Consider the following 27,471-nt stretch of genomic DNA (forward strand, 5'->3'; position numbering starts at 1 on the left):
AGACATCTCTTCAGCTCTTGAGCATTATGATGCTATTCGTCCGATGTTAACCACATATGGTTAGGGTGTTCCTATGTTAAATGAGCACAATGATAGTAGTCTTTCCCTAGTAGAGGTTCATGCACTTCGAAGGTTGTCAAGATCTTGAAGCACAATTATTCACAGTTAGTTGGTGACAGGGATTACCTTCTGAAGTGGGGTGGTAGCTATTACGAGACATTGTTAGGGAAAGAGGAGGTGGTTGACCTCACCCACAAGATTGAGGTGATTGTGGACTCTCTTCATTATACTGAGTTGGCTCTTGAGGAGTCACTCTCAGGTTTGGAGGAGGTTATCGTGAGTTTGAGCAAATACAATCGACGCCAACCTTAAACCCAGTTCAATTGCATATTGTGGTGGAGGGTGGTAAGTTTACTTTCACTATTGGGGATGAGTGACATGATGATGTGGCAGTCACATCCGTCTAGTATATGGGTGCAGTAGGTCCAGAGGAGGTGAGAGCATCAATGAGACAAGCTCTCATGGTGATTTGCTTCCTGATGCAGGAGCATCCTGGGTTGCCTTGTTATCCTACTCATTTTGTTCACTCTTCATTAACCTAGTTACCCAGTGTTCGCCAAGTGACTCTTCATTAACCTAGTTACCCAGTGTTCGCCAAGTGACTCTTCATTAACCTAGTTACCTAGTGTTCGCCAAGTGACTCTTCAGTAACCGAGTTAGCCAGTGTACGCCAAGTGACTCTTCATTAACCTAGTTACTCAGTGTTCGCCAAGTGACTCTTCATTAATCGAGTTACCCAGTGTTCGCCAAGTGACTCTTCATTGACCTAGTTACCCAATGTTTGCCAAGTGACTCTTCATTAACGGAGTTACCCAGTGTACGCCAAGTGACTCTTCATTAACTAAGTTACCCAGTGTATGCCAAGTGACTCTTCATTAACCTAGTTATCTAGTGTTCACCAAGTGACTCTTCATTAACCGAGTTACCCAGTGTATGCCAAGTGACTCTTCATTAACCGAGTTACCCAATGTATGCCAAGCGACTCTTCATTCGCCGAGTTACCCAGTGTATGCCGAGCGTTAGCATTTGAACGTGATTTCTGCGAGCTGACTTGTGGGATTTATTTTGCGACATTTATGTTAAGATATTTTCTTGGGATGTGTTTAGACCGTTGTTGGGTCGACCTTCCTCTTATGTAATGTTCTAGAAATCTGTAAGCCATTTTGGCAAATATATATAGAGTGTTTAGGCTTAGAGTTAGGTAAGTTTTTGGGAAGAAGATTAGAGAGCAAAACGGAAAGTGCGAATTTGCAGTTGGGTCTTTGAATGTGGATGTATTTATTATTAGCCATAACCCAGAAGGCCTTACAGCTGGGCATGTATGAAGATATTTTGATGAATCAATAAAATTAATTCACTCTTCTTCCTCCTGTGGTTGTTGTTCTTTGTGTTCACTTCCGTTGTGTTAACTCTTGCACGGTGGTTTAGATAGCTGGGTGAGCCTTTGGCCCTAGTTATTCACACTTTGCTTGCGTCACTGCCTTTTGCTAAAAGAAAATCTATTCATCTCATATAGCTGGTAGCATTGGACAGTTTGTAGTGCCATGTTTTTAAAGGGATCAATTGTGGGTCACGAGAGAGCAAGTTGACGCTTCCACATATAACTTCTACTGCACTGAGTTGTTCATGGAGTATTAACTTGAGAGTTTGAATTTGGGGGAGGATTCATATAGAGTACCCAATGGTACTCTCATTCGAGGCTCTTGTGCTATTAGGCAATTGGTGGGGAAAATTGTGGAGACCTTGGCTACAAAGCCACACGGCAGAGATTTTGAGGTTGGGTTTGCTGAGAGGGTTGCCTAGAGTCTTTCCCAACCAGTGGTTCAAAGTCAAAGATTGAAGTCGTCTCCTGATTCCCAATTTGATGTTGATGAGTCTTTGACAAAGATTGAGAATTTTTATTGGTACTAAACTGTGAGTACTCATCACTTCTCTTCTGACCGATAGGTAGAGGATTTGGTTTCACGTCGATGTGGCTTGACTTCAATTTCTTACCACCGATTATGGGATGGTTTAGCACCATCTTTTGCAAATGAGGTCGGCAATTACAAGTTAGACCACATATAGTATTGACACACACAGGATAGTTTACCAAAGGTTAGAGTTGGTGATGGTAATTCAAGTACCTATGGTTGTAATCATCTCCACAGTGCAGTTGAGTGTGAGTGTCAATGGTGGGGACTCAGACATTGACAAAGTTCATATATCAGTTGGGTTGAGTTCTGATGAGTCACCACCATCAGTGCCTACAATCAGTTTCAGATAATTTTGCCATTGATATCCATTATTTGGGTGTCCGTGCTACAAGAGCCAATTGTGTGCATCGAAGATATTGTGTAGTTTCACCCTTGGGAACTAGGTGGACTATGGTGTACATATTTGGCTCTGGGATTGCTTAGGGACAAGCAATCTTAGGAAGGGAGGATTGTAATGTCCCCATTTTTGGCAAGCTCCTGCAATGGATTGAGTTAGTTTATTGTAGTGGCCCTCATGAGTTGATAGGGTGATTTCGGGATCTCAGTTATGAACTTACTATTTTTAGTAAGTCAACTTCAAGTAGTTGCCATATTTGGCAGTGTAGATGGGTGGCACTGGCAATCGGTTGTCATTTGCATCAAATAGGGTTATTTATTGCATAGGTTCATATTTATTAATTATTTATTAAAGTTTCATTATGATAATAGCACTTTATTATAATAATGTTATAAAGTGATGTTGTGTTGGTGAAGCTTCTTAAGCGAAGTTGCATTTTGGGAAACATTGTGCCTAATATGTGCCCATTTGATGAGAAAGGCATCCAATTGATTATTTGTTTTTGTTGTCTTATGATGTTTTATGAAGTTGGCATGTGCCCTTGCTGAAGTATAAGGGTTGGGAGCTACATAATGCTTGTAATTCACAGCTGAGGTATTTTGAATTAGTTTTTTGGGAATTGTTGAATCACTGCTGAAGTATAATGAAATTATTAAACTGAAACTCCATTTTTGTACATGATGTGGCTTTGGGTGGAATTGAAGACTGAATTTCTTTACTATGTATGCCTGCATTCTTGTTTGGGAGTTCAAATTGACTGTTGGAGGGTTTTCATTTCATCTCCAGGCAGCAAGGTGTCATTATAGGGAGGTACTTACGCTAGGGAAGCTTGCCATACAATTTTGAGGGCTAGCATAGCGATTTTCTAAGACTTGTGGACGTTCTACCTGCCCATGACTCACTGCTGGGCCTGCAATTTGAAAATCGGGGGCTTGCAATCTATCATAAAGGCCTGTGATTTCTCCATCTGGACTACAATTTGACTAGGGAAGTCTACAAAAGGGCTGCAATGAAGATTGAGAGGCCCACGTTTGGGTTTTGCATTTATATTCCTTACTATCAAGCTAACATGTTCCTTGAATGCAAATTTCAATCCAGAGCAAGTCCCTTTCAGTGTTATTTTATTTCAGTTAATCAATTTGGCGAAAGTAGAAGTTGTTCTTGTTCTTTCTTGGCATTGCATTTTTCTTCATACATATATATATCAAAACATAAAAAAGCATACATACCAAGGAAACACAAAAAAAAAATACATGCTAAACATCATATACAATTATAAGCAAGGTTGTGTGCCAAGTGTTCGACAAAATGTCAAAATAATGACCTGTGAAGAAAATTGATGATAAAATTTAGTTGTCTGTTGTGGAGTGATATTTCATCAATCCTATAGATTACTGGTAAAGGCCTTGTATTTGGTGATGCAATCGCACATGATCATAGTATTGGGACTTCCTATATTTTGTATCACTCCATTCATCTTGATAACTGTCATGTTGCATTTTTTGATAGCCTTTGATTTTCTTTGATGAGTTGTTAGTTGTCATTTCAAAACCTAATGTAATCAAGCTTTTCTCATTCCATAGTTGCAAATTCTCCTTTGTTAGATTCACACATTCTAGAGTTTCCAACACTTTGTAAACCTTTTCAATGATGTCTGGATGTAAACTTGGAACAACATTCCCTTAGCATCTTTAACTGATTTTTACTTTTTACTTTTTATATTTTTTTGATTGAAATGCTTGGCTCATTCCCAAATGAATTCGAGTTCTAGTGCAGACATTGGAAAAGTGGAGACCAAATGAATATTGCATCTTTTGGTTTGAAGCATTTATCTTTCCATTTGTTGCAAAAGAGAGCGGCACCAATGCAAGAAGGTAAGCCTACTTCATTTTCCCATCACTGTTTAATAAAGTTACTCATTAAAAGAGCTTTGCAAAAAGAATCTGCTGGTTCTTGGGATGATTTTATATTGTCTGGTCGGTATGTACATAGGTCTTAGACTAGTAGGTCCAAAAAAACAAGGGGTAGCTAGGATAATAAGTATAGAGCATGGTACTGTAAAGATAGTGGAAAGGTTTCAGCCTTCTCCTACTTTCTCCACTGAATACCCTAGGTCCACCAAAGACAAACCATCTAACAAGTTTCCTCATACTTCTAAGTCCGGTCGAGGGAAACTAGCAATGTCTCTTGATGAATTGCAAACCACTTAGTCTAGTATAAGAACTAGGGCCTCAGCTAGGAAAGAGAAAGGAAAATCAGTTGAAGGAGGGAAGGCACCATCAGATAAACAACAGGATAAGGAAGAAACTAGTCACACAATTGATACTCCACCTCCTCTTAAGTGGAAGCAATCGTGGAAACAAACCCCTGCAACAAGTGTTCTAGGAGAGTCCTCCTGCAAAAGAAGCAAGAGAAGCCCTAGGTTTTCATTTGAGACACCCCTTAGGAGAAGTGTGAGGTTCGCTACAAACCCTAGTTTGACTAATTCTCCAATTGTCTCAACTATCAATTGATAAGTAGGAGATAATTTCCATAGCAAGTCAAATTGTGATATTGCTATCAGGATTTAACTGTGTAATTTTGAGTCAAACTCATTGACCCATGTTTCATGAGTAGTGATTCAACATGAATCCATCTCTCATGAGAATAAATGGAACACTTAGCACTCATTGGATCTAGGTGATGCTAATAGAGGTGAAGCACTAGGACTTCCCGGGAGGTCACCCATCCCAATACTACTCAAGCCTAAGTGCGCTTAAGATGAATGAATCAGATGTGAACATGGATAGTAAGGAAAATGTTGCACAAGATATTAATGATCAACAAAAGGGCACTGAATTGCCAAGCAATTTAGAATCGCCAAAAGGGCAAGATATTCCTAAAAAATCGGGACATGAAACAATTATAATTGAAGATGATCAGGACAGCTCAGATTCAGGAAAACAAGATTTTGTGTTTAAACGAAGAGGTACAACTCCAAAAGGCAAGGAAATCGAAGAATCTTTTGATCATGAAGAAGAAATGGCATACGAGGATATTGTGTTCTCAGACACAAATCATGAGGATATTCCTTCATCCTCGGGAAGGGATGTTTTTTATGAGAACCTTGGAGTTGATTTAGATTTTGTTAAGGTAGTGGAACATATATTAAATGATGGTTTAAATACTTTGGCTCAAGCAACCCAACAGTGTGAGGTAGAAAACCTAGAAAGGGCAATTTTGTTATGGACTACAAAGCAACTTGGGAAAACAAAAGATGCTAAGAAAAAAACCACTCTGGGACCTAAGTGGATTAATCTGGAGAAACAAGGACCATTGCCACCATTGGATCTGCCTACACCATACAAAGCAAGACTCGGTTTATACCAACAGATGTAAGTAGAGAAAGCAATATGGAGAGAGGAGAAAAAGAAGTTGCGAATGATAATTGATGAAAAGTAGCAAGAGATAGTTGAAAAAGAGGATGAGATTATTATGCTAAAGGACAAGTTAACTAAAATTACCACCATGATACCTGAATTGATGCAATACAGACCGCTTGGTCAAGTATATGTTGTGTATCTTAAAGAGCAACTTTTAAATTTCAAGATGACTTGTGTACTTCAAGGACTCAATCCATACTTAGATACCCCACCCCACATGAATCCTATGATGCTTTCCATTCCTCTCCTGTAGTAATTAAAAATCTACTATGTGAATTGTATCTACACAATCATGCACTTCCCAATGATAGAGAGTGGAACCCACTCATGTATATAGGCGTATTCAATTGTGTGCATATATGTCTTGGATACAAAATGAATTTAGTAGGGAGCACCAAGCAAGGCCATATAGGTAGGAAAAAATGGATATTGCTCTATTTCTTCGGTCAGAGGCTTGACATGCTAGGACTTATTATTATAATTAGTTAAATGTAACTAAGATAGGCACAAGAAGCACAAAAATCTATCCTCTCAGGGACGTTGTTGGTGCAGGGCACCTCCCTTCTTTTTGGTTTTTGGAGTTGTTAAGGGTCAAGTAAGAGGTTGTGTGTGTTTAATAAGTTCCAAGGGTCCTTGGAATGCAACTAGTCCCAATGTGTTTGTAAAAGAGCCAAAATTGCTCATTAGGTCCTAAGTTGGTCAAAAGTTGCTCAATGAGCCAAAAGTTGCTAGAGATAGGCAACTAAGGTATTTGATTACCTAATAGGTCCTAAGAATCTTAACTAGAGTCCTAGAATGGTCCTAGATGGATCCATTTGATCAAAAGATGTAAAGAGCAAAAAGTTGCTCAAAAGTTGCAAAGTTGCTCGAAAAGTTGCTTAAGAACCTTTTGTAATTTTTGCAAAAAGTTGCAAATGATAGTTTTGGAAGTTGTAACTACCCATGCTCAAGTATTTGAGCATGGGGAAACATATTTTGAAAAGTTAGAGGTTTTTAGTCAGATTCCACACGTGTGTGCCTGTTGTATGGATTGTTGCAGCATTCTACATTGCTTTTGCAGAGCTTTAATGCCCTAGTACAACTGTGTACGGATTGGGACAGATATTCTGACTTTTGGTTTTTGTAGAATAGTGTTTCAACTTTCTTTTGCATATTCAAGCTTGGTTTGAAGTTGTTAGACTAGGGAGTTGTGGAATTTTCTTGGTGACTGGTCTGTGACTCTCATTCACAGGGCCCCTACCACAAGAATGGCCCTAACCTGATCATCCACGGTGGAAAATGTGTGAAACCTTGTGGGATGATAGGTTAGACTCTGTAAATAATGTTTTTTCTTTGTTTTGCATTTTTGCGACTGGATTCCAAGCTATGGAGTGATGCCCTAGGCCGACTGTTGGGAGTAGGTGAGCCAAGACAGTGAAAAGATGTTGCAGTGCACACCCATGATCAGTTTGAGCCAACCCAATGGCATGTTCTGAAGCCCAAGGATGTTACCTTGAATGAGCAAGTGGTTGGAAGGATTGATTTGAAGTTTGAAAGGAGTTAGAGGCCTTTTGGTGAAAACTGGTCCAGAGACCTAAAAGACAAGCTAGAAACTAGGACTCGAGGGTAAATAGGGTTGTATGTACTTTAAGACTCTGTAAAACTGGATTCTAGAAGTGCTAGGTGATAGCTTTTAGATTGCTAAGGTCTTCCATGAGGTTGTTTGGAAGGATTTAGAGAAATGGACTAAAACAGTGTCACTAGACCTAAAGCAAATAGGCCTAATTAGCCCTATTTGAAGATAGTGACTTTTCAATGATTGTTGATGTGACTAGAGGTATTAGGTAAGGTAAAGAAGGATATTGAGGGTATATACAACATTAGTAGAACCCAAGGAAGGGTGAGAGAAAGATCCTAAGCAAGGGTTAGGGTTCTAAGCTAAGTTACCATTTTCGCTGGTCCACCCCCAAATTTGGAAGTCGATTCGCTCCACATTTGAATTTGTATCAAATTTGCATTTTTCTAGAAAACTCGCTGTAAAATCACCACGCAAAACCCTGGTCAAATTTGACGTGACTTTGACTGACTTCAAACCTCTCCCGATGATTTGGAAACATATTTATGTTGTTTCCAACAAATTTTGACTGATTTTCCTATGATGCTAATGTGGATTTTGTTTTTTAGTAAAGTTTTTTATTATTATTTTCAGTCTCACCAAATAGGGCACGGGTAATCTTCTAAAGATCTCCATCGCATCGTATTTGTTCATCTACAACTTCCATAGATTACCTGGCACCTCCCTTACACAAAATATGCACACAGAAAAAACAAAAATCAATAAAAATTCTGGGATAGCGCTATCCAAATTGGGATAGTAATTCTCCTCCACTGTTGATGGCCCTTTATAATGTTGAAATGGAACATCTCTGCACAATGAAGAAATCTAGTCAGGCCACGCTCATTCCATTTGGTCCACCCATATTAAAAGCTTGCTAATCTGCAACTATATGTTATTTGTGTGCATCATCATTAGTTTTCAATGAAACAGCTTCTTGTTTTGTGAAGGAAACTATATTTATATATATATACCTTTCATGGAAAAATTAAACCACACTACTATAAAAGCCGACATCAATAATTTTAATTGCATATAGAGATATAGAGATATAATTTTAATAAATGTATATAGAGATATAGATATAAGTTTGAAGGTTTTACATATATATATGTGTGTGTGTGTGTGTGTGTCTATATATATATATATATATAAATTTAAAAATCTAGTACAGATAAACCAAAACGAATCCGAGCCCAACCCCAAAATATTTTGATCGAATTTTGAACCTGAACGTCGAACCTGCACCTGAACCAGAATCTGAACCGGTAACTTAGGTTCTAAGGGAAGGAAGGGATAGTAGGACTAGTGCCTAGACAAGAGAGATTAAGTCTACACCAACCCAATTATACCTAGGAAGCAAGTTGGGGTAAGAGTCTTGTAGACTAAGATTGGTGAGAAGATCAAGAAAACAAGAACCATTGGATGGTTCAAGGATTAGATCCTTAATTAGGAGTGGTCATGTGTTAGAGCCCTAGACCCTCTACATCAGTTGCCTATTCAGATTATGAACACATGGCTAGACAGGAAGTACAAGCAGCTTGGGGCTCAATCACCCAAAGATGGGTCAGATTACCACAGTATTTACAAGTTAAGGAGCCAAATTCAACTCAGAATTTCATTATGGCCAGTAGGAGAGCACCATGGCACATTAAGCTTGGTAGAACTAGAACAAGCTTTTGGATTCCTTTTAGGTTCCAACCTCCTATGCTCATGTCACTGCTTCTTGGGATGAATGAAGAGCAGATCTGTATATGGCAGTAGAAGTAAATAGATGGGAAAATTTGAAGAACACCAAAGGTTACTATTGGAGACGAGTAGATGGTGGTGTAGGGCAACGCATTCCAAATGATTTTAGGAAATAGGCTAGGATTAGGAACTTTATACTTGTTGGATAACCAAAAATACGTTAAGACAGAGGGATGATGAGGCTCATTAAAGGCCTATAGGTTCCTTAGTTTTTATGATAGTTTAAGGGTTCCTATCATAGTAACACGAGGACACGTCCTCACCATTTTTGGCTGCCGCACTCGAGACGGGGATGCATCAAGGACAGGGGGATGGCGTTCTTGCGTTCCCGCATCCCCAGCGGCGCCAACAACTCGTCGTTGGGAAGGGGACATCTCCGCGTCCCTATTTGGGGACTTGGGAGTGGGGACACGTCCCCCAACCTAGTCGGGGACAGCTTTTTGGTACTAGCAATAGCGGATTTGATGAATTTATAATTCAAATTTATGTCCTATATTGTTATACATCTTTTCATAATTAGCATTTTAAGTATCATATGTATAGTATATACTATATAGCCCCCCTCCTGTCCCCGGTCATTGTCCCTAAATTGAGGCCCCTTTGCCCCCTTGTCCCGGAAACTTGTCCCCCCATCCCCGTGTCCCCCAGGCCGGTGTAACTACGGTTTCTCTATTTGTTTTGTAAAGACTTTGTGAACAATCTCTGGTAGAAACTATCATATGGCTACACTTATTTTGGTTTGATGTTTTGGGACTATGGTACTATAATGTTGTGGATAGAACTTATGATTACAATGAAATATAAATCACTGATATATGTATGAATGAATTTTCTATGTTTCCTCCTAAGTTTTATTGGGTAGGTTTTCCTGCAGCCAACTATCCTATGTGTGCAAGAGTTAGTTAGTATGGTAAATGCTTTCTATGGATTAATGGTATGGATATATGTTTCGACATTTGCCATATGCTACTTACCTTTTGCAGGAACTAGTCAAGTTGAGTAATGAAGCGCCAACAATCATGGAGTTGACAAATTCAACTAATAACTGCATAAAGGAAGGCAGTTAACTGACAAACACTATCTTGTGATCTGGTCAAAACAGTAACCAACTGCATGTACGTGAATCTAGTGTCACAATGTGCTATATTTCTAGAAGACTTGTTTGATGGATGAGAAAATATCTAATGTTTTTATAACTCATTAAAGTCTTTGCTAAATCCTTGTTGCTGAAGAGATCATAGATTTAGGAAATTTGTTATGTTTTATCTGCTATAACTAAGCTGTCATTTGGACTTCTTTTAGTTAGTCAAGAAGTTGATTGTAGTCGAACAACAGTAATAATACATCAGTTTACATTTCAGTTTGTATCTTGAGCATTTGTTTCATTAACTCATTCAAGGGGGCCCACTAGGTGAGTGAATTCTGCTAGTAGTTAGAAATAGTTTCTTTCTTTCCTAGAAGTAGCTTAGTACCATGTTGTTCCCGCAGCCATGTAGTAACAAAACTGGTGGTTGTTCCTGTAGCATAGGCAGGCAGAGTAGAGTCCTGTCTCTAATTGAATTGCTTTTAGTAGAGTAACTTGTTTTCTTTCCAAGTTCAGTATTTAAGTTCCGAGCATTTCAGTTTCATAGCTTAGCATTAATCAGACAAACAAACTTAATACCAAAATCTGATCTTAAATATAGTAAAACAGTCTGATTGGAAAAATACTAAGAAAGAACTTGTATGTGCAGTGTGAACTTCGTCTAAAATCCACCACAAAGTTGAACTGGGTTTGCGTCCGATTCACCAAGAAGAGCCTGAAGGTTTTCATCCTTGGGATCCTGAATAAACGCTCAAGCTTCCTCAATTTCTCCATGAGAAATCTCAAAACCAAATCAATATCCAAGCATGTTGAAATGAACTAAGCTTTCATCTTTTAATGCCTAGCATTGTAACTTCAATTTCCTCTTCATGTCTCTTCATCTATTATCCTTTTCCACTTAGCAGAATAAAAGAGCCTTTTTAATAATAAAGTGACTTACTAATATGTGCCCTAGTTTAATAGTCAATTTATTAATTAACTATTGAATCTTTTGGCATTAAAATAAGTATCCAATCAAACTCAAAAGATCATGTGTGATAGCTTGTCAAAATACTCTCGACAAGATGCTCTACGTGCAATATTGAAATGGCCAAAAGAATAAACCCTACTGACTTACTATAAATAGTAAGTAGTTGGAAACCCTGTCAAAACAACTCCGATTGGCCTGCAACTGGGAGTGCTTGGGCCAAAACTCACATCAAACACTATAACGACTTGGTTAGCCTGTGGGACAATGGAAGAAAGAGCTAGTGACGCATCAGAAAATTAAGGGCTAGAAAAGGGGACATTACAATCCCCCCTTCCCAGAGTTTGCTTATTCTGAAGCAATCAACATTTGCATATTGTGACCAAATACTTGGATCCCATATCAACCTCAAGAAAACTGCTCCATCAATTTGTTACGCTACTCCAATTTGTTATGCTGAAATAATACATTAACCATGCAGATACCAAGATCCCACAATATCACATTGTTACAGCTATCTGATTTGAAAAGATATGAATATCTCAAGGAGCTATCAAAAATGGACCACTCTCCATCTGTGAATAATCTCCAATGGAGATGCATACCACCCATCACAGACAAACAATAAATCATAATTACCCATCCTAAACTGCTGATGACGGAATTAAACAGCTCAAGAGCTGAAATCAACACCAATGGTGTGGGAAGGCTAATACTACAATCATCAATTTAAAATATCCCTGAGTACATAGGTGTCATGAGTAAGGAAGGGACTGAAAATTCATCCCCTATGATCAAACTACAATTCTCATCAATCCTCAACCAAGATCTATTCAGTTGTTGAAGCATAAAGTCCATCCCACTCATGTGTAAGTCATAATTTGGAACCATGTGTAAGCTGATTAAAGAATGAGCATCACTACTAACTCCTTAAATCGATCCACCACTCCAATCTGGTCATCAAAACTCATCACTAGAAACTGCACCTGAGTCCACTATCTTGCAATCATTCCCATCTTCATCTCGGAAAATAAAAAAGGTCTTCCTCATTCAACTCAAAAAGTGGATCACCAAATGTCCAATCAGCATCCACCTCAAACAAAGAATTGTCTACTAGCTGAATGGGATCCAAATTTTCGTTACTTGATCTCTTGGGGCAGCTATCCAAGTCAAAAGTCTGTTGAATGCTATCAAGTTCCTTAATCACTTCCCGATTTCTCTTTGTGGTTGCCTCTATTATATCCATGCACACAAGTGTACAGAAGAAAAGCCTTTCATTAAGGACAGGAGAACAAAGTTTGCAAAATTATATGGTAATGTTTGATGCCAACCTGCTGGCTGACCAGCTCTAGATTTGCATGTGGGATTCTGTTTTGGCTGATACCTGTTTGGAAGCTCATAGAGCTAATTGTAGATTGCTCATACATACTCTACAGACTGTTTTATCTTTTGTACAAAGTAAGAATTTCACATGTATTCATCTCTGTAATCTCAATCTTTCAAAAGCAGTTTCTGGCTTAAAATTGTAATGTTCCATGTTTCCCTGTAACAGAAATGTTGCTATTAAGACTGCCAAATTTGGTTTGTGAATTTATGTGAGTTATTGCATTACAAATCCATTCAGATGAATCCCATAAAATATTGCAAATGAGAAACATCTTTAATGCAAATCAGTTAATTAAATGCCTACTCTCCGAATGTGGGAAGAAAAAGTGGAAAATCTGGAAACAGTATCAGTAGGGGTTCTCGCACACCACCCATTATATAAAAGTGCATATGAAAGACCTATAGGAATCCCTGTATTACCTGCAAAATGTGAAGGAAGTAGATGATCCAAGCGCTGCAATGCCGTTCCTGACCCAGAACACGATGGATCTAAAAGAATCGCCCGAACCTGCAATAACATACAATTTAGGAATAAACTTTACTGCCATGACCATATAGGGGAACACCCAAAATATCACTATAGTTGGCAAAATCACAGTATCCAAATGACAATCATAATAAACATTCCAGATTATTAATTCTTATCTGGTCTAGTCACATTTCAAGATGCCATTATATTCCATTGAATGACAAGCAGAAAATAACAGACAAAACTTCAATACGTCAACAATCACAAAATAACAAATAAAACTTTAATCTCTTGTAGATAACCCATTTATCACAATCTTGGTCCTAACAATCATCTTAAGGCTCAAATAATGCTTCTTTAATTTTCCTAATTAATATAGGACAAGTCAACTCAGAATTGTAAAATGATAATTCATCTTTTGAGGCACAAACTCCATTTGTTTGAATCTTTAAAGCACTAAGCTTCACGTGATATATTATTCCCTATGAGATTCAGTGTAATATGGAATAGAGTTGGCTGAAGATATGATTTAAATTTATTAATCCTAGAGTCATAAAGTTAATTTAAAAATTTATTGAAATATTGAAGTGACTTTAATAAGGTGCCAAGGAGACATAAGTGTTTAATTTGACACCTGATTAAGTTATATCTACAAGGTGGCATCTAAGCGGGAGACCTAAGGTGATTTTTATATTTTATAGTTTCCAAAGGTGGGTGTGGCATTCTGAAAGCAGAAATAAAGATGCTTTTGAGGTCATTTTGCAACTCCTGCTTTAGATAATGGACTATTTATGGACCGAACTTTTCTCCTCAAAGGGCTTTGTGAGGGTAAAAACATTCACATAACACATTAACTGCAAAGTGCAACATCTTTCCCAGTTGATTTGCAGGTGGTCTCAGTCAGGAACTAAAATTGGGCTTCATCGAAGAGATTCTAGTTCTCTGGCCAGGAATTTAAAGAAACAATTTCATATTCATCAAATAGATTTTAAAGGCAGATATTGAGGATCAACTTCCAGAGATTTTGTGACTTATTTGAGAGTCTAGCTGGCCATCCCATCTTATGCCAGTCTAGTGGTTCATGGGATGTGTTGGAGTTGTATCTGGAAACTGGACCAACCCGTTGGGTTACATTATTGGATGCTGGACAGGAATTATTGTAGATTGGTGCATTTAGCAGCCAGCAAGAGGCTGAATAGCAGGGTACAGGGGGGATATGACAACCTCCAAGGCTTGATGCCTACAGTTTGGTGCCCATTATCCTTCATTCTTCAGCACTGAGGACATTTCAATACATTTGCAGACTTTGGTGTGAGGAACGGTGATCAGCACTGATATTGGGCACTTCTTGGAGAGCACCTTTTGCTGATGTGGAGGTACAATCAGACCTATGGATGAAAAGTCTTATGTGGGTATGTGAAAAAGTTCATATAAGTTTGATATTTTTAATTGGGTATTTATAATAATGAACTAGACATTAGTATAGTGTTTTTATACACAATTTTATAAGTGTTATTTGTTTTATTATTGTAGATATGTCTAGCATGACTATCATCTTTGATTTTATTATACATTGTTCGTGGACTTGATAAATCCAATAACTTTGTACATGTGTTTTGTAATATTATAACATGTTAGTTATCTAAGTCTATGATTAGGTGATATATATTGAAATATATCTTTAAAATATTATAACATGTCATTAGTTATCTACCAGTCTAGGATGAGGTGATATATGTTGAAAGATGTTTTAACTAGTATAGGTGTTATAAAAGCCCTATATTACTAAGTTATTTCATATTACATCCTTGTTGGATTCAAACTTGTCCCAAAGCTATATTAAGTGACTGTGTATAAACTTTGTTCAAGCAAAATTATTAGTTGCTTCCATTCAATTGTATTTGGTAGAGGAAAAGAGAATACATGTTTCGTTTATCATCTTGGAAAGTATTTTGAGACTTAGCAATAAGTGATTGCATAGCATGTGGCTTACATATCATTAATTAATCATGTTCTGTGTATAAATGTGATCTTATATTACTGAAGAAGAATAAAACAGTTCTACAATAAGGATTTACATGAACGAATAAATTGTAAAAGTTTCAAGCTGGAAGATTGAGTATATTATCAACTTGTATTATCCCCTTCTAATATTATGGTTTACATAATGCAAAAGTGCATGTATAGTTTTAGTAATGTTATTCACTATCAAAGTATATCTATTTGATCTAATTTTGAATAAAGCTAAGCTATAAAGAATTCTTAGAGAGGATCTAGAATTTGTGGAATAGAACTATAGATGAAATTAGACTTAAAACAGTTTTACTAATAGTACTATGATATTGATAGTGTTGCACGCACAATTACTTTACCTGACTGTTTTTGCTCAGCTATGAGGTAGACTCAACTTGGGCTACTGAGGATGGCAGCTAAACTATAGAGGACAAAAATTTCTCAAACCTTTTCCCCAAAGTAAAAAGAAAGTTGTGAAAGAGCTACAGGTAGATAGAAAAAAAGGATAATATGATGCTCTAACTTAATGGAGATTAAACAAGAATATTTAAGAAAGCTCTTTTAAAAGTGGGGAACCATTGTATTTATAAGTAATAATGAAAGGCAACCTTTGTGAATAGGTATGATGGTTTGGAAAACCTCTCACTAAAGCTTATATGAACCATTTATGTGTGACTTAGAACGGAAGAAACATTGAGGTACAACTCCTCAATCATGTTAAACCACGCCATCTCACCCAAACTCACAACATAGTAATCACTCTTCAACTCATAATCACTCAACTCCAAAGGGAGGTTGAAAATCCACGTAGTGCAAATGAGTACAAATCCATCTACCACTCTCACTCTAAAACCTGGAAACTCCTCTATCTGAACCCCATGTCTAGCCATGAACCCTTCATCAATGTGTAACGCCCCGCCAAGGGATCCAAAAGAATTAACCTAAAGTTTCACTAAGTTTGCTAAACATTTTTTTTTTTTTTTTTTAATAAGAAAGTATGACATACACATCAAACACCTAGTAGCGGAAGCAATAACATGTAATCACCGACAAACATACATTGCAAGTTACATTTCTTAAAGATCCCAAAATGTTGAGTCACGTTTAAATTTAATTAATTCTAAATCTAACAACTATCACATACATATGAAAGAATAATTAGAAACTCCAATGTCCATAATATACAATTGTTCCGAATGCCTCTCGGCAAATCAATTCGGAATGCTCAATCATCCACTGTACAAGTCACAGGGTATGAAAGGCTTAAAAGAATATAAATATGTAAAGATCAAGATACAACATCCTCAAATCCATGATACAAAGTACAGTAAAAATATATGGAACTATTCCCATACATGATACATCCATACATCCATAATGATAACACATCTATCATAAAATCTAACCATCCATCATAATAATCCAAGAACATAGTGAAGGTAAATGCCAATCACGAAAAATCCAGCCACGGTGACCACGGAACGGATCTCAATGGTAAGAGTAAAAGCACTACCACCCGACCGCGTGGAACCTAAATGGTCCACTCCCACCGCGCTGACGAGATAGTCTCAAGTCCCAAATAGGATAATGAAACCTATAATCATAAATACTCTCTAAGTCCAGGAAATCCTATAAGTATGCTAACTCAAGGGTTCCTAAAAAGATCGACATCTAAATCCCAGAGGTACCACAAGACACGTAGGAAACCTAATATGCAAGCGGGAAAGTGTCATCGCAAAAGTCACGTAGAAGCTACCCGAGCAATCCCTTAGGAATCCCGGGTCCCTACTGATCCTGCGGCCACTAGAATCCTCTCATACTGACGAGGCATACTATGGAATGCAAGGTCGTAACCAAGCGTCCTCTCTACCCCATCCTAGTTTGTACTAGCACTCATGGCATGGGAGAGAACATACAATTATCTTGTTAGGTTCATTTTCACTCATTTAGTGTAAATGTTTTCACTTATTAAAAAACGACTTACAATGGGTTTCTCAAGGAAGCCTCTTAGGGCTCTGACCCCCATTGCAAGCCACATTCCGACTCTACACATAGATAACCTACCCTAGCTCATGAACTCGTAAATCAAAGAATCATAATAAAACCATCTCAGTCCTATACGAGCAACTGAAAAACATCATAAAAAGATAATCCACAAAATTATATCAGTTCTTCATGAGCAACAGATAACATCAAATAGTAATCATGTAATCACGACAGTTCTCTATCAGCAACTGAAGGCATCAATGATAAGTCACAAAATCCAATGGTTCTCTAATGAGCAACCAGAAAGTAATACAAGTATAACTGATCGAGACTCAGAAATGGTTATCAAATATAACTGATCGAGACTCAAAAATGGTTAAGTTAGGTATTCTCAAATACATACACCTCAGCTTTACACAAGGAAACTGGAAAACAATAACAAACAGTAACACAATCATGTCATAGAGCACTTCATCACATTACCATTGTCAGGTTAAGAAAGATCGAGACCAAATCATCATGACATCACATTCACAACCCCGAGCCTCTGGTAACAACCTAAACTGGTCAACGCTAAATCAACCCCAAAACATTCAAAGTACAAAGACAACATCAAAGTCTCAGAGATTGGATCTGAAAGTATATTATTGAGTTAAGGTGAGGTTTATGTTTTCAGTTTCCAGTGTTTATATTCCAGTAAAAAGTTTTATAGTTCAACTTGATTGATAATATACTATTGCGTTAATGTGAGGTTTCCATTTCCAGTTGAATGTAAGTTTTAAACAGATAGAACCTTAACCTGTTCCTAACTCCAAATGGAACACTTAATTAACCTTAATTGATTTTAAGTCAAAATCCTAAAACAATTCTAAGGTAATAATTAAATTATTACTAATCCTTGTTGATTATAATAATCTACGCTTCCATAAAAAAAATCGGTGTTATAATATTAAATTTGATTAAACAAATTTTCAATTTAATTAATCCTAATTAAGTCAAACCTAAATAAGATTAATTAATGATACATAAAAAAATCATATGATGTTTATTTAATAATTTATTTATTTATAAAAATTATTAATAAACAATATAAATTCAATATAATTTAAAGTTTTATAAAATTTAAATTAACTAACAATAATATTTAATAAACTAATTATTAAAAAAAAAAAAACGATTTTTTTAAAAAAAGAAATCGTAATAATAACTTACGGCGTTTTTAAAGGCCCGCCGACCTGCCGTCTACCTGCGGCCGCAAGTGTTACTGCTGCTGCGCAGCAGTACCACCTGCTGCGGCAGTGTGGGGAAAGGTGTGGGGCGTGGGAAGTGGTGGCCCCGCCCCACCCAAAATATATAATATATATTCTTTTAAATTTTTTTTTTTTAATATTATTTAAAACAGATCTCAAATTTCAATTTTAATAAATGTACAAAATAAATTAATTTTATTTTAATATAGATTTCTTTAATTTTATTAAAACAATAATTATATATATATAAAATAAATAATGTTTATTTTATATTTAGTTATATTTAATTTCCATTAAGACAATATCCTCCAAGCAAAATATATATATATATATATATATATATATATATATATATATATATATATATATATTTTAAATTTTAGAACTTTCAATTTTACACTCAAAACCCTTACCTAATCAAATCTTAATTTCTAAATCAAGAAAACAAGGGCTCTAATAATTCATCCAGTCTTCATGGATACAGAAATTATCGACGAACAATTAATAAATTCACAATATTGAACAGTTAAAACTTTCATCACAGAGAATTCAGATCTACAAACCCCAGACACGAAGAAGGCAGGAAAGGATAATTGCATATTTAATGGATAATCAAAAATACAAGACCCTACCTGATCCTGATGCTATTATGCAATCTCCAGGAACTGTATGAGAATTCGCTCTTCTCAATAACCTTACTCTGGAAAAACCTTCTTGGTATCAGCTTTCTGAAATTCGCTTCCAAAAATTGTCTCCCAAAAATTCCCGTCCAAATTCCCCTCCCTCAAAAATGAATTCCCAAAGTTGTGATAAGCAATTTCTCCTCAAATCGGGGCACTAATTGTGCATTTACCCGAGAAGACTCTTTGCACAACTCAGTTAACTCCAAATTAACTTTTATTATCTTTTCTTATTCTTTTGCATTCAACTTTCATGCACATTAAGTTGAATTATTAAATAACTTTATTTAAAATTTCACTTGACTTCTATTCTTAATTAATTTATTACTTTAATCTTATGTGCACTTTTAAGAAATTAAAATAACATTATTAATTTTTATAATTTAATCTTTTAATTTAATTCTTATATTTAACTCATGTTTAGATCATGCGATCTAGAATTCTTAATAAATTAATATCTTTCAACTTTTAAATTTATTTTAGAACTTAATTGATAACATATTTAATTAATTTAAATAACAATAATATTTAGCATTTATTTAAAAATGAACTCCAAATATATTATTATTAAATAAAATAAATATTATCCTGTTCTAAATATATCTTTGAACTTTAATCTCCAACTTTAATTCTTTTATTTAATTAATTAATTAATTAAATATAAAGATATCATAATAATTCTTTATTAAATTAAATCATTAATTAGTCTTTTTAATTAGACTTAATTAATAGAAAAATACACCAAGGACTCATAAAGCAACATACGAAAACCCATCATAGAAAAATACATACCAAATCAAACAAAAGGGTTATAATCACAAAATTACATCATTTGATGCATTCGGAGGGTACTTAACTCAGATACTTGTCCTAATTATCAATTAGGACAATTGGCTAAAGGGTTTAGGATTTGGACTTAAGAGTTTATCTCCCCTCTCTTACCATTGAGACAGTGCGATAGGGTACGCTCATCCTGACAATTCAGGGAAGTCGATACCCGGTACCTGCAACCTGCATAAAATCCACGCATGTACAAACACAATATTCTAAGCTAAACAGACAATGGCAGGAAGTGGTGCATCATGTAGATCCCGACTAGCAGGTGACTACGACTCCCTTCCTTAACCATATCAGAAACACCATACATAAATAAAACAACATGCACACCATACACATGCAGTATGGGGTAAGTATCCATAAGAAGCACATGAAATAATAAACCATCTAACTAATCATCATCGATAACTGAAACCATTGAATAATCATCATACATGCATGAAATATAGAGTACCAAGTAATCTCATCATATAATAAACTCAGTGTAAACATCATCTGATAATCTCTAAAATAATAATACTAATCATCAAACATAAATTGGCCTAAAAGAGTTTGGCAATCAAATCATAACTGTAGCTCAAAAAAGTAGACTAGGGGCAGGCACTACATCCACCCCCCCCCCCCCCCCCAAACTTAGGCTTACTCCTGGAAGCCTATAAACAAATAGGGATATAAATCCCGTAATCTAGATGCATCCTCCCATGTAGCTGAAGAGTCATCAGTAGGGTCCCATTGGACCCTTACCTGCTCTATGGTTCGACCCCTGAGGGTCAACTCCCGCTGCTCCAGAATACGTATTGGCTCCAAAGCCAGCTGCCCGTCCTCTACCTGCAATGCATTCCAATCAAGAATATGTACAACATCAGGAATATACTGTCTAAGTACTGAAACATGGAAAACATCGTGAATGCGAGCAAGGCTGGGCGGTAAAGCAAGACGATAGGCAACTGGACCAATCCTCTCAAGAATATCGAATGGTCCCACAAAGCGAGGTGCTAGCTTCGAGCCCTTTCCATAACGGATCGGACTCTTCCGCGGACGCACTCTCAAGAAAACCTTCTCTCCCACAGCAAACTGCTTATCTGACCTATGTGCATCAGCATACTTCTTCTGCCTATCCTGTGCCATTGTCAAGTGCTCTCGGATACGCACCACCTGTTGCTCCATGTCACGAACCATCTCTGGGCCCAACAGGATGCGATCCTAAGGGCTATCCCAACTCAAAGGTGTACGACAAGGGCGTCCATATAAGGCTTGGAAAGGTGCCATGCCAATAGAACTGTGATACCCGTTGTTGTAAGCAAACTCCACTAGGTAGAGATAGTCCTCCCAATGAGTCTGCCTATCCATCACGTACATCCTCAAAATATCTTCGAGAACCTGATTCACTCTCTCCGTCTGCCCATCTGTCTCTGGATGATATGCTGAACTGAAATTCAGCTGCGCTCCAAGATCATGCTGTAGTGATGTCCAAAATGCGGAAGTGAAAACATGATCCCTATCCGAAATGATCTTTCGGGGAATACCATGTAGTCTCACAATGTCACGCATGAAGACATTAGCTACTGAAGCTGCAGTGTAGGAAGACCTGATTGGTGCAAAATGTGCCACCTTGGTCAACCGGTCAACGGTGACCATGATAGCATCATGACGACGAAGAGTCATAGGTAAACCTACTATGAAATCCATAGAGATGATGTCCCACTTCCATGAAGGAACGAGATTCGGTTGCAAAAGTCCTGCCGGATGCTGGTGTTCTGCCTTGACTCTCTGACACTCAAGACATGTAGCCACAAAATCAGCAATGTCGCGCTTCATCCCGGACCAATAGAATAAACGTCGCAAATCTGCATGCATCTTCTTGACACCTGGATATGCCGAGTAAGGTGCACGATGGGCCTCTGATAGGATCAATATGTGAAGCTCATCCAGTAGCGGCACATAGATCCTTCCTGAATGTCTCAAAAGGCCATCTGACTCTAGGACATAGTCTGAAAACTTACCCTCCAAGGGTCTCCCTGAATTGATCTCACTGCACACCTCCAGATACCATGAATCAGTGGGGAGTGCCTGAAGTATCTGACATCTCAAATCGACACTAAGAGTCATAGATGATATCACATAATTCCTGCGACTCAAAGCATCAGCTACAACATTCTCCTTCCCCTGGATATACTTTACCTCAAAGTCATACTCGCACAAAAACTCCATCCAACGTCTTTGCCTAGCATTCAGATTAGGCTGCGTGAATATGTACTGAAGGCTACGATGATCGCTATGTAGTTCAAATCTGTGTCCCAACAAGAAATGTCTCCATCTCACTAAGGCATGAATTACTGCTGCTAACTCAAGGTCATGTGTAGGATAATTCAACTCATGATCCTTGAGTTTGCGTGACTCATATGCAATCACTCGACCATTCTGCATTAGAACTGCTCCAATACCCTCAAGGGAAGCATCTGTACACACCATGAAATCACCTTCTGGATCAGGTACTGCTAAGATCGGTGCACTGGTCAGAAGCTCTTTGAGTTTCTGAAATGCTTCTACAAACTTTTCTGTCCAAAGAAACTTCTTTCCTTTCCTCTGAAGGGAGGTAATAGGGTGTGCTATTCTGGAGAAGTTTTGAACAAATCTACGATAATACCCAGCTAGACCCATGAAACTACGAATCTCCGACACAGTAGTGGGTGCAGGCCAATCTACTATTGCCTGGATCTTCGCAGGGTCTACAGAGATACCTTCGCCTGAAATAACGTGTCCCAAATACTGTATCTCTGATTGAAAGAAATCACACTTTGCCGCATTGGCATACAGTTGATTATCTCTCAAGCACTGCAAAACTAAACTCAAATGTTCCTCATGTTCCTTTTGGGACCTAGAATATATCAGAATATCATCGAGGAACACAAGAACAAATCTATCAAGATAGGAACGGAACACCCCATTCATTAAGCACATGAAAACTGATGGAGCGTTCGTCAACCCAAAGGGTACCGCTGTGAACTCATAATGCCTGTAGCGAGTTCGAAAGGCGGTCTTATGAATATCAGCCTCCTTGATGTGAAGCTGATGGTATCCTGACTTAAGATCAATCTTAGAGAACACTGTAGCCCCCTTGATCTGATCAAATAAATCGTCAATCCTTGGTAAAGGATACCTGTTCTTTATTGTCACCTTATTCAGCTGTTTGTAATCAATGCAAAGGCGCAAAGAACCATCCTTCTTCTTCACAAAGAGCACTGGAGCTCCCCATGGTGATACACTAGGTCGAATACTACCCTTGGCCAAAAGTTCCTCTAACTGCAAACGCAACTCACTTAGCTCTTGAGTGGTCATACGGTAAGGAGCTCTAGAGATAGGTTCCGCTCCTGGAGTGAGCTCGATGCTAAAATCAATGTCTCTCTTCGGAGGCATGCCTGGAATCTCACTCGGAAAGACATCAGCATACTCCTGTAAAATAGGGTGATCTAGGGTCTTCCTCGTAGATTCTTCCTCATCTAGCTCATTTACCGTAACGGCAAATACCTGACATCCCTTACGAAAGCTTCGCTTTAGTTGCATAGCAGAGATCATCCATAGGGATATAGGCCTCGGTATCCCCACAATTTCAACATCCTTCCCTTGGTCATCCTGACACATAATGGTCTTCTTTCTGCAGTCTATACTAGCCCTATGAGAGCCAAGCCAATCCATACCTAAGACCACATCGTAGGAGCCAAGAGGAATAACTCGAAAATCGACTGAAGTCTCAAACCCTCCTATGCTAAGTCCACACTTATGAACTACAGAATCTATGGAAACTTTAGCGCCTGAGGCTAGTTCCACTTGCCAACCATGATCTTGCTTAACCGACTCCAGCTTACACTTATCAACTAGAGATGGAGAAATGAAAGAATCTGTAGCACCTGAATTAAATAATACAGAGAGAGGTGTACCTCGGATAGCTCCTGTAGTCTCAACTACTGTCCCCTGATGGTCTGCCTGACGGTGATGCACCGCTGCAAATACTCTATGAGATCCACCTGCATTTCCGACTGTAGGCTCAGATGCTGCTGGCCTAGGTCTTGAATACTGAGATGCTCGCTGTGGGCAGTATGCTGCAATATGACCAATCTGTCCACACGAATAACATCCCGTGCCTCTACCAGATCCTCTCCCTATAGGTGGTGCATTCGACCGCTGGTGGCTACCCCTGCTAGCAAAAGACTGGTTGCTCTATGCAGGCCGAGATTGCTGATTCTGTCTATTACGTTGAGCATTGCGATTGATCCTAGAGTTGGATCCACCGCCACCACTCTGTGCCTGAGGGTAAAATCCCTTATGCTGCTGAGAATACTGATTCCTCCTAGGGAAGGGAGGCTTCCTGATTCCACCGGAATTGTGGTTGCCCTTAGATCCTGCTATAGTAGGCGCTCCCACAAATCCCCCTTGCCCAAAGTTGACACTCTGCTCTACCAGGATAGCTCGATGTACCGCATCCTTGAGGGTCTTAGGCTCAAATACCTTAACACCCCCAATAAAACGGTTGTTCAAGCCTCGAATGAAATGTTGTGCCAACTGCGCTGGGTTGTTACTGAATCCCGAAAAAGGCATGAGCTCATAGAACTTGCGCTCATACTCTACAACGGTCATAGTGAACTGTCTCAGGTTATGGAACTCATCTGCTCTATGCTGCTTCCATTCTTCTGGTAGGAATCGCTCATGAAAACTCTCCAAGAAAATCTCCCAAGTGACACTACCCATGTCAATGCCCAACTTCTTCTCCTCAATAGTCCACCAGGTGGCCCCAAATAACTCTAGATTGGTAATGGCAAACCTCGCTTTGACATTACTGTCAAAGTCCTGCATAGCAAAAATCCTGTCAAGGGCAATAAGCCACTGCTCAGCTACATACCCAGAACCTTGCCCATTAAAGGGCTTGATCTTGGACCTCTGAAGATCCTTCATCTGAGAAGATACTATGAATCTATGTCGATCCCTCTGAGGACTCCTAGATCTGCGTCTATGCTCATGTCCAACCTGGTGTGCTCTATCCTGCTCAAGAACAGGAGGTAAGCGATCAATAAGGGTTCGCATCATTTGCCTCAGATCAACCTCCTCAGAGTCAGCATGTCCCTCTTCGTGGTTCTCTTCCTGATGCTCACTGACATGCTCTTCCCTATTCTCTTCCTGAATGGGGCTCTCATGGATAGACTCATGAATACTAACATCTCTGCCTCATCCACGGCCTCTGCCACGGCCAAGGCTACGGCCCCTAACGGAAGATCTCGTCCCAGATACCATCCTACAATAATATCCAAGACACAAGATGCTAAAATAACCATGAAACATACTACTGAAATACATAGATAAAAGACACATGTTTTGCAAACAAGATATTTTCAATTTTCAGTTTACCTATAATTTCAGTTTAAGTATAATTTCAGTTTTGAAGTTTTGAGTGTTGAAGTATGAAAAAAAATAGGTAACTAATAGTTTATATACTGTTTCAGTTCAACTAGTTTCAAGTTTTAGTTTAAGGTTTGTATTTTTATTCAACTAGTTAACACTAGTGGCGTTCCAATATACCCAGAGCTCCCAATGTAGAAACTCGGGCTCTGATACCAGATGTAACGCCCCGCCAAGGGATCCAAAAGAATTAACCTAAAGTTTCACTAAGTTTGCTAAACATTTTTTTTTTTTTTTTTAATAAGAAAGTATGACATACACATCAAACACCTAGTAGCGGAAGCAATAACATGTAATCACCGACAAACATACATTGCAAGTTACATTTCTTAAAGATCCCAAAATGTTGAGTCACATTTAAATTTAATTAATTCTAAGTCTAACAACTATCACATACATATGAAAGAATAATCAGAAACTCCAATGTCCATAATATACAATTGTTCCGAATGCCTCTCGGCAAATTAATTCGGAATGCTCAATCATCCACTGTACAAGTCACAGGGTATGAAAGGCTTAAAAGAATATACATATGTAAAGATCAAGATACAACATCCTCAAATCCATGATACAAAGTACAGTAAAAATATATGAAACTATTCCCATACATGATACATCCATACATCCATAATGATAACACATCTATCATAAAATCTAACCATCCATCATAATAATCCAAGAACATAGTGAACGTAAATGCCAATCACGAAAAATCCAGCCACGGTGACCACGAAACGGATCTCAATGGTAAGAGTAAAAGCACTACCACCCGACCACGTGGAACCTAAATGGTCCACTCCCACCGCGCTGAGGAGATAGTCTCAAGTCCCAAATAGGATAATGAAACCTATAATCATAAATACTCTCTAAGTCCAGGAAATCCTATAAGTATGCTAACTCAAGGGTTCCTAAAAAGATCGACATCTAAATCCCAAAGGTACCACAAGACACGTAGGAAACCTAATATGCAAGCGGGAAAGTGTCATCGCAAAAGTCACGTAGAAGTTACCCGAGCAATCCCTTAGGAATCCCGGGTCCCTACTGATCCTGCGGCCACTAGTATCCTCTCATACTGACGAGGCATACTATGGAATGCAAGGTTGTAACCAAGCGTCCTCTCTACCCCATCCTAGTCTGTACTAGCACTGATGGCATGGGAGAGAACATACAATTATCTTGTTAGGTTCATTTTCTCTCATTTAGTGTAAATGTTTTCACTTATTAAAAAATGACTTACAATGGGTTTCTCAAGGCAGCCTCTTAGGGCTCCGACCCCCATTGCAAGCCACTTCCCGACTCTACACATAGATAACCTACCTTAGCTCATGAACTCGTAAATCAAAGAATCATAATAAAACCATCTCAGTCCTATACGAGCAACTGAAAAACATCATAAAAAGATAATCCACAAAATTATATCAGTTCTTCATGAGCAACAGATAACATCAAATAGTAATCATGTAATCACGACAGTTCTCTATCAGCAACTGAAGGCATCAATGATAAGTCACAAAATCCAATGGTTCTCTAATGAGCAACCAGAAAGTAATACAAGTATAACTGATCGAGACTCAGAAATGGTTATCAAATATAACTGATCGAGACTCAAAAATGGTTAAGTTAGGTATTCTCAAATACATACACCTCAGCTTTACACAAGGAAACTGGAAAACAATAACAAACAGTAACACAATCATGTCATAGAGCACTTCATCACATTACCATGGTCAAGTTAAGAAAGATCGAGACAAAATCATCATGACATCACATTCACAACCCCGAGCCTCTGGTAACAACCTAAACTGGTCAACGCTAAATCAACCCCAAAACATTCAAAGTACAAAGACAATATCAAAGTCTCAGAGATTGGATCTGAAAGTATATTATTGAGTTAAGGTGAGGTTTATGTTTTCAGTTTCCAGTGTTTATATTCCAGTAAAAAGTTTTATAGTTCAACTTGATTGATAATATACTATTGCGTTAATGTGAGGTTTCCATTTCCAGTTGAATGTAAGTTTTAAACAGATAGAACCTTAACCCGTTCCTAACTCCAAATGGAACACTTAATTAACCTTAATTGATTTTAAGTCAAAATCCTAAAACAATTCTAAGGTAATAATTAAATTATTACTAATCCTTGTTGATTATAATAATCTACGCTTCCATAAAAAAAATCGGTGTTATAATATTAAATTTGATTAAACAAATTT

The 27,471-nt window shown here is 37.9% G+C and overlaps 1 protein-coding gene across 5 annotated transcripts in view; it reads right to left on the reverse strand.

Moving 5' to 3' along the window:
- The window catches only part of LOC149552426 (S-adenosyl-L-methionine-dependent methyltransferases superfamily protein), a 323,723-nt gene that overhangs the window by 72,464 nt on the left and 223,788 nt on the right, over positions 1-27,471 (reverse strand). For all 5 annotated transcript variants that reach the window (XM_089787984.1, XM_089787982.1, XM_089787983.1 and 2 more), the window contains one exon: positions 12,996-13,083. In XM_089787984.1, the coding sequence (XP_089644110.1) occupies positions 12,996-13,083 (88 nt within the window). The remainder of the gene's footprint in view (positions 1-12,995; positions 13,084-27,471) is intronic.

This window comes from Cupressus sempervirens, chromosome 6, assembly GCF_028749045.1.
Source record: "Cupressus sempervirens isolate cs-2001-9-10 chromosome 6, ASM2874904v1, whole genome shotgun sequence".
In the NCBI taxonomy this organism is placed as follows: domain Eukaryota; kingdom Viridiplantae; phylum Streptophyta; class Pinopsida; order Cupressales; family Cupressaceae; genus Cupressus; species Cupressus sempervirens.